We start from the raw sequence: 8886 nt of genomic DNA on the forward strand, positions 1-8886 counted from the left end.
AACTTTTAATATAGTCTGGATATTAAACCCTTATCAGATATATGGTTTCCAAATATTTTCTCCCTTTCTGTAGGTTGTCTTTTCACTTTCTTGATAATGTCCTTGGATGCACAAAAGTTTTTTCTTCTGTTGCTTGTGCTTTGAGTGTTAGAGTCTAAGGAAACGATGCCTAACACAAGGTCCTGAAAATGTTCCCCTATGTTTTCTTCTAGGAGTTCCATAGTTTTATTTCTTATGTTTAGCTCTTTGATCTATTTTGAGTTACTTTTTGTATATGATGTGAGGCAGGGCTCTACTTTCATTCTTTTGTGTATGGATAGCCAGCGTTCCCAGCACCACTTGCTGAAGACACTATTCTTTCCCAATCGAGCAGACTTGCTACCCTTGTGAAAAATCAACTGGCCATAGATGTGAGGGTCTTTCCTGAACTCTCATTTGGATTCCATTGGTCTGTATGTCTGTCCTTGTGCCAGCACCAAGCTGTTTTGGTTACTGTGGCTTTGTAATAAGTTTTAAATTTGGTACCTGTGAGTCCCCGGACCTGGTTCTTCTGTTTCAACATGGTTTGGCTGTTCCAGAACCCTTAACCTTCCGTGTGAATTTGGCTGGCTTGGCCATTTCTGAAAAGAGGGATGCGGAATTTCCCAACTTGGCCCAGTCCGGGCATCCTTCCGGGCGTGGGTCAGCAGGAAGGGCCGCCCTCTCGCCTGGGAGGCGATCCCCACGGGCTCCCCGTGGTCAGGAGGCTGCTCCCCAGTCCAAGGCAGAGGCTTCGATGCTTCAGGAAAACAAAGCAATAGGCTTCCCAGGACCAGGAGGCCCCAGGGGACAAATCGCCAGGCCAGGGACCCTGCTTCCAGGGCCGCCCCACCCCTGGCGGCGCCCCCACCCCAAGGCCCCATCCCAGGCCCCGCCCCCACCGAGCCCGCGGGGGACACGCCCCTCCGCCCCTCAGTCTCCGGGGGTCACCCTCGTGTAGCTTCCGCGGGGCGGCCTGGCCGGCTCCAGCCCAGGTCCCCGGCCCAGACCCACGATTCTGTTCTCCTCGGAGACGAGGGCGTCCACGAGATGCTCGGGGCCGAGCCAGCTCCCGTGGGGAGGAAACCCCGGCAGGCTTCCCCGTGGCTGCCCTCCACTGACACGGAAGGGGCCAGGGGCCCTCGCCATGGGGAGCCCCTCGGCAGCGCCCACGAGGCGGCCTATGCGCCCCGGCAGGACCAGGCGCCGCGAGGGGGCCGGGCAGGTCCCTGTGGGAGGAGGAGCCCAGCCTCTCGGGGGTACACGGGCCCTGTCGCCGGGGAGACCCTTCCCAGGGGAGCCTGCCTGCGGCCCCCCGTGGCGCCCAGTGCCCCGAGGCTGAGGTGGCAGAGGGGCACCTGGACTGCCCCGCCCCCCGCCGCCCCCCAGCTCCTGCTGCTCCAGCCTGAAGGCCTCACGGTCTGCGGTCCGCTCTGGCCGCGGAGTCTGTGAGCTCTCGTGGGCCTGTTGGTGCGGGCGTGTACCAAATGGTATGCAGGTCAGGGTGGGCTTAGTTAGGGGTCCATGGTTTCCCCCTGACTGGCGAAGGGGTCTGTGGAACAAAAAAGGTTAAGATCCCACCCTGGGCGGTGAATCGTTTGTACTCCAAAAATGCGGCGTGAACGGAAACGTGGTGGAGCAGGAGAGCACCACACCCCCCTGGGAGAACAGGCCCAGCAGACCTGAGGGTTTCCTGAGCCCCCAGGGGGCTGAGGTCAGGGGGCTGGTGCGACAGGAAGAGAGCGCTGGCTCCCGGGAAGCCGGCCGGCCGGGCGAGCTCTGGCCCGTCGCAGGGGGGCCCAGCGTCCTGGAGCATCCTCCACCAGGGCCACGGGGCACTCAGGAAAGACTGGAGACGTTTTGGGGAAGTGTCCCTTGTGGCGCAGGCCTGGGCAAGGGGAGCTGCAGCCGCTGTGGGAGGGCCCCCAGCACGGGGGCCTCGGGCGCCGGGGATCACCCATAGAGCCCAGGAATCAGCAGGACACCCTGCAGGGCACTGAGGCCACCCCAAGACCCAGGGCACCATGCCCACCCTAGAACAGAGGGTGGCCCCCCCACCGCCGCCAGGCTGGCAGGCCTCGGGCAGCAAGCAGCAGCAGCGACGCACACACAGCGGTCAACCAGCAGGTCAAAAGGAGCAGGCACCGCGCAGCCTAACGCCCCCAGGTAAGGACTTCCCAGTATCAGGGCATCTCCTAGGTCAAGGCAGAAAAACTGTGCCCTCACCTTAACACTCAAGGAGTCAGCAGCCACCCCTGTTCGAGGTTCTTTGTAAACCAGCACTAGCATGTTTTTAACATAAAATACTTACCTTAAAACAGCAGTCGGCACATTTTCAGCAGAATACCTAGGGCATGGCAGTCAGGTCAATTATGAAACAGTGGTGGGAAAGCGGGTTTGGCTCAATGGATAGGGCGTCCGTCTACCACATGGGAGGTCCACCGTTCAAACCCCGGGCTTCCTGACCCGTGTGGAGCTGGCCCATGTGCAGTGCTGATGCGCGCAAGGAGTGCCGTGCCACGCAGGGGTGTCCCCCACGTAGGGGAGCCCCACGCACAAGGAGTGCGCCCCGTAAGGAGAGCCACCCTGCACGAAAGAAAGTGCAGCATGCCCAGGAATGGTGCCGCACACACGGAGAGCTGACACAGCAAGATGATGCAACAACAACAAAAAAAGAGATATAGATTCCTGGTGCCACTGACAAGAATACAAGTGGACAAAGAAGAACACACAGCAAATGGACACAGAGCAGACCACTGCGGGGGAGGAGGGCGGGGAAGGGGAGAGAAATAAAAAATAAATCTTTAAAAAAATAAAATAAAACAGTGGTGATTACCACAATTGTTGGTCTAGAAGCACTGTGAAACTTCTAGCCAATGCAGCAAGACAGGAAAGAGAATAAAAAAGATAAATATCAGGGCAAAGGGGGCAAAATCAGCACTGTCTGATAATGATCATGTCTAGAAAATAAAAGGGAACTAAAAATCATTAATATATGTTCCTTAAGATGTAAAAAAATTTAGAAAATAACAGAAATATGTGATTTTAGTCATAAGTCTATTTTTAAATACTGAAAAATAATCTTTACAGGATAAACGTGTAGCACCAATTTTTTTTAAGGCTGCAAAATTTTCTGAGGTCCCAAAGCATTTAAAAATGAGACTTAAAATAATTTCCCTGCATGGGAGAGAATAATTTTAAAATTTAAAGCATTTCTCAACTAATTACTTGGTTGGCTACAATTTGAAAAAAAAAAAAAAAAAGATTCAAAAATATTCCTGGAATGTTAAATGACTACGGATTGCTTTAGTTTCCTTTTTATGGTCATTTATTTCAAATATTATTTAGTACTTCCCCTAAGGGAAGGCAGAAGGCAAACTGGGAAATAGTATGTACAATTCAAAACACAGACAAGAACTTCCAGAAGAAAAAGACCAAGAGTCAGAGAGAATAAAAGGGGAGCCATCTGGTCAACCAGCCGACGGCCCTTAAACCCACCGAGATGCTCAAGCTCACTCAGAATAAGAGCAGGGCAAACTCAAGCCCGCCCCCGTCCTCGCACGCACTGCCAGGGAAGCACTCCCCGTCTGGCAGCAGGCTGCTGGGTGGCTGGGGGGTGGCGACCCAGCCCCTGGCAGCACCTGCCATCACGGGTGCCTTCGTCTTTAGACTTCTGGGTGGTCGGCCCGCAGTCCCCTGAACACTGGCGGACTGAGCGCGGCTGTGGAGCGGGGAGCTGTCGGGATGGCCGGGAGTTGGCGGGATAAGCCAGGGCACGCCCGGAGGGGAGCCAGGACAGTCCCTGGGGCTGAGGGGCTGAGCGCCAAGAGGGCAGCTCCTCTTAAAGAGCCCAGTGCAGAGCTCGGGGCACGTATGCTGCCTTTTGTGAGACTGAGCGGGGGGGTATAAAATTGAGACTCAACTTTGCTCGAATTTCCTAAAAGAAACAGAACGATAAACACAAATCTAATAAAGATGGCAGCCCGCAGGTGCAAGAAGCAAGGAGCACAGGGTGGCGGGGAGGGCGACCTGCCGGCGTGTGCCTTGTCGTGTCACCTTGATGAATGGACTGTGTTAATACATTGCCTATTTTTTTTTAAGTACATTAAATAAAAAATAAAGAAATGGAGAGATAACCCACAGTTTTTAAATGATCAGTTTGGATCATTTGGAACGATAAAGGATAAGGACAGTGACAAATGAGAATTAGATGGATAATTTTCTTTAAAAACCCTGTTCACATGCAAGACTCAGTCATCAGGTGTGTCCCCCGGGGCTGCTGGGGGCGCATCCATCAGACCCCGCCCTACGAGCAGGGGAGGCAAGGCCCAGCCCTCCCCACGGTCCGGAGAGCACCCCTGCTGTGGCACTGCTTCCTAAGCCAACACCCAACACTGCATCCGAGAATGGCCGGAGAGTGCCCCGGTGCTTTCCCCAAGACTCGTGTCCACCATCTCGTCCTCACCGCGGTGCCAGTCTGCGTGCCCAGCCTTCGGTTTCTTCCCACTGCTTTTTGAGTGGGAATTTGCCTGTAGCTTCATTTTTCCATCCCATCAGCCATTGTTCAGTGCATCTGTCCTGCCTGGTAATATCCATGCCATTTGCAAACAGCTTGCTTCCTACAGCTGCACCCAAATCCTTGATACAAACGGCCAAGGGAATGTCCAGCTGGAACATTCCCTCCAGGGCAACCCGGTTCCTAAAGGGAAGCCTTGGTCATAAGGTCCTCTAGCCCCTGGGAGTCAGGACCCGTGTCCACTCCTTGTCCCCTGGGAGTCAGGACGCCGTCGGACGACTCAACTCGTGCCGCCTGATGCCTGACGTCCCCCCATCTTCTGGAAAAGAACCAGGGCTGGGGCGCTGCCTCCATCAGAGCCCACGCTGGCTCTGGGCACACTGCTGCTTATCCCTTTCAGGGCCACACGCCACCAGCCCAAGCCGGGACACTTTTGGGGTAGGGGCACTCCTAATTATTACCCGACTGCGACTGCACTGAGCAGAAGCCTATGGCCACCCCCCCCCCCAGGATGGACAGTGACACGCCTCCTGCAGTTCTGGAGGAAACAAGAAGCACCACCCGCGCGGCGCCCACCCCGGCACCCCGCCAGAAGGGAGCCCCCCCCCCCGCGCTGCCAGCATCTGTAAGGGAATGTGGGCTTTGGGGCTTACGTGGCTGACTTAAGTGCTCTGTGATTTGTGATGCGGAGGCGGCGGCAATTTTAAAGAGCTTTTCCTGAGAACTCAGAGTGCAATGAAGAATAAAGCAGGTGCTGTGGATTTACTTGAAGATCTGCAACTGCAATCGCAGGAGGTAGAGGCGCAGAGTTGAACGGTCTGCTGGCCACGACGGCAGAGGGATTTCGGGGCCGGGGTGGCACGGGCAGCTCTGGTGGCCGCCATCATCTGTGCTGCTTGAGCAGAACCGCGCTGGCTGCTGCAGCCTTGGGACGTGATCTCGCCGGTCCACGTTAATGGGCGAAGCTACCGCGCTTCCCTGGCTGGCCAGGGCATGACCTCCTTGTAAAATACATACTTTCAATTCCTGTGTAACTCCATTTTCATACCAGAAAGACCAACTGCTTGGTTGAAGGAACTGGTCGTCAGTTTGGAACTCAGCTCTAAATACGGCCTTAAAAACAAGTTTTATACTTTAGAAAGTTATTTTACGTTTTTTTTTCTCTTGTTGAATTTAAAAAAGAACTCATTCTCACGCTCCGTTGAGGAAGACGCCCAGAGCAAGCACAGGGCTTCTGACCAGGAGGCTCCTTCCTCCCAGTGTAAAAGTCTGTACAAACGACTCTTGCCAAAACATCTTTTTATTAATGAAGTGCATCCTAGGGTAGCGTACAACTGAGAGCCCGACTGCGACAAGTAGCTCATTTCAGGAGCTTGTGAGGAGCTCCTGCTTCCTCTCCTGCTTGAGCTGGCTCATGGCTTGCTTGTATTTTAAATCATTTTGCTGGAGGACAGTAGGTTTGGCCATGGAGACTGCTCTGATCTCCTGAGATGGAGCGATGAACAAGGCAATGAGAAAAACACAGAGCCGGGGCCAGTGTCTAAGTCTGGGGGGTGGCTCCCCTGATGGGAGCCCACCTGACCATGCCATCCTGCCTTCGTATGGCCTTATTTGGGAGCAGGTACTTGTGGAAACTCAAACAGACAGTTCCTCTGAGCCGCACTGCCTGGCATCAGGCTGCTGTCCTGGGAAGCCGGTGCAAGGCCGGCCCTCTTTCATGGGCCGCAGAATCTGTGCTTGAGCAGGAGACAAACCTCTGTCCTTCCAGGTGGCTTAGAAACAGTGTGGGTACCCCTGTCAGCAAACCCAACAGAATTCTACACTACCCAAAGCCCTCGCGTCATCAGGTGACATGCTCTCTCACCTCAATTTCAGCTATCCTGTTTAAAGTGCTTATTAAAAAGAAAAATAGCATGAAAACCAAAGTAGAAAGTTTGATTTTTATTCTTGAGCTATTTTTTCTAAAGGTTTACACATTTCCTTTGGCTACAAATGGTATCAGCTCAACTTTTAAATTCAAATTCCTGAAGTACTCCAATACTCCCTGAAAACTAATAAAGCAAAGTAGAAGAAAACATTTAATCCCATGTGTGTATTTTCTCAAAATAATAAATAAGATCAGGATTTAATTAGCATTTGGTAAGAGACAATGATAATCACATGCAGAAGCCCTCTACCACTCCATGAATCACCGTAGAAGTCCTGCTAGGTGCTTACCTGGTCTCATAAAACGTCAGCTCATACAAAAAGGAGGTGCCACAAGACAAATGAGAACATAAATTTCCCTGAACTTCCTTCACAAGGAAAAACAAAATGTGTACATTTGAAAACAAAAAGTCCAAATGCTTATAAAATGTTTTTTCCAGGTTTGGACTAAACTGTACAATCTGTACACTTAAGAAAAAAATATGTGATTATTTTTAATGATTTATGCATAAAAATAAAAATAAATTTTATGATACAATTTAATAGACTACCTCATACAAAATTTTACTCACATACAATGTGTGCCATTTTGTGCTACACAAAAATTCTATTCATATTTACAAGGTTCATAAAGGCAGACAGTTAATGAAGCAAGACAGGGTTCATTCAGGGTTGTGGCTAAGTCATGCAATTCAGTAAAAAAAAGAGAGAGATTGTATATCAATGAAGCACTGATGCCCTCCTTTCCCCCCCAAAATGTATTCAGTGTGACCTGGTTAGAAAGAATTTTATGGTATACTATAGTAAGGGGGGGAAGGCCAATGCTTAAAAATGGCAGGTTTTAATCATCTGTTCTTAAACTTATTCAGCTTAGAAAATTATATAACTACCTCAGCAAAGGATTTATTTGGGAAACTGTACTAAGTATGAAGCTAAACTGTGTCACTCTGATAATCCTAAAAGAAATAAAACTTTCTCAGGCAATGATAGCACTTAAAATGGCACTCTTTAGCTTGCATAATAAATACAACATCTAGAAACATAAATTTCAGAGCCCAGAACTTTAGACCTGAAATATATCTCCAATATAGAGAAATCTGTTACACAATAACTTAAGACTTTATTAAGTATTTCTATGTAAGTGAAAACTAAATATAAACCATGTACCAAAAAAAAAAAACCTTACTTTAAAAACAATTTAAAAAAATAGAAACATCAAAGAAAGTTTTACGACTGGAGCATCCTTTGAACTTAACCTCCTGCACTTTTTCCTCAGCTACGTCTCTCATACTGTAGCCTTCACCTACGCACACGAAAAGGAGGGATGCCAACACCTGGGGTGGCTAGAATCTATTTGGGGAAAACCCAGAGGCAAAATGCCAAAGTGAGGATATAGCCTATGACAATTTCATATCCAGACAATGTCCATAAAGGCCACCCTGAAATCATCTTTTTAAATAACTTTAAGGGGTAGACAAACAAGCAAAAGATAATGGAGGCCAATAACAAAATTACAGAAAGAAATACCAGCAATTACAAAGAGATCTAAAAATAGGTTCACTTGCACCTCATAAGAATATAGGCTGACTTATCCTTTTCAAATGGAAACTAACTAAAAACTAGAATTTATTCATCGTAAGGCCTCATTCTATGTATAAAGTCCCTATCAAAAAATATAATCATCTTTCAATAAATACTTGAGCTATGGAAGTCATGTCAGTGGATTTATAAAGTGATCTATGAGACTACTGTTTCCTTTGTGGCAACATCACTTACCTACTAGAGAATTCTGGAAAAGAAAGAAATAAAACAGGCTACTATAGAAATACAAAGAGCAAGAAGAGTCTGGCAAACTACTTCTCATGAAGTCATTTTGAAGGACTAGTGGTAACTAGAAAGTATGCAGCTAGAAGAAGATAAGAAAACATGGCCTTTTTAAATACTTAATAGGCCTAAAGCTCTGAAAATTAATTGGATAATGACACTGTAAATGTTCATTTTCTCAGAAACTGAAATTTAAAGCAAAATGATTTTCCATCTTACTTTTTATTTTTAATCTGAGGTTGACTGTTAGTCTTTGAAACTTTTGAGTTTTCACCTTCTCGAACTTAGGTTGATACTGTACACCATTTCTGGATTTTTTCTTCGTTCTTTAGGATGCTGGCCTTCACAGCGCAGATCTTGTCTTGCTGGTCTTTGATCAGCTGCTCCAGTTCGGCCAGCTCAGCCTTTAAGGGCTCCACGGCACAGTCGGTGATACTGAGGGAAACAAAACCAGGGACTCACAAATGCCATGCCTTATTTTATATTGGATTCTTTATTAAAACACCAAGACCAGACAAAGTCAGTTATTCATTTCAGCCCAAGAAAAAGAGTGAACTACAAATGCACTACAATTCCGATATAAAGGACCTAGATCCTCAAAC

The 8886-nt window shown here is 48.8% G+C and overlaps 1 protein-coding gene across 1 annotated transcript in view; it reads right to left on the reverse strand.

Annotated features, from left to right (window-relative positions):
- Positions 1 to 951: 951 nt before the first annotated feature.
- The window catches only part of TRAF3IP1 (TRAF3 interacting protein 1), a 79086-nt gene continuing 71151 nt past the window's right edge, over positions 952 to 8886 (reverse strand). The window contains exons 18-19 of the mRNA XM_058301298.2: positions 8586 to 8688; positions 952 to 1247 (exon numbers count right to left, since the gene is read on the reverse strand). Coding sequence (XP_058157281.1) covers positions 952 to 1247; positions 8586 to 8688 — 399 coding nt within the window. The remainder of the gene's footprint in view (positions 1248 to 8585; positions 8689 to 8886) is intronic.

Source organism: Dasypus novemcinctus, chromosome 7 (assembly GCF_030445035.2).
Source record: "Dasypus novemcinctus isolate mDasNov1 chromosome 7, mDasNov1.1.hap2, whole genome shotgun sequence".
NCBI lineage: Eukaryota > Metazoa > Chordata > Mammalia > Cingulata > Dasypodidae > Dasypus > Dasypus novemcinctus.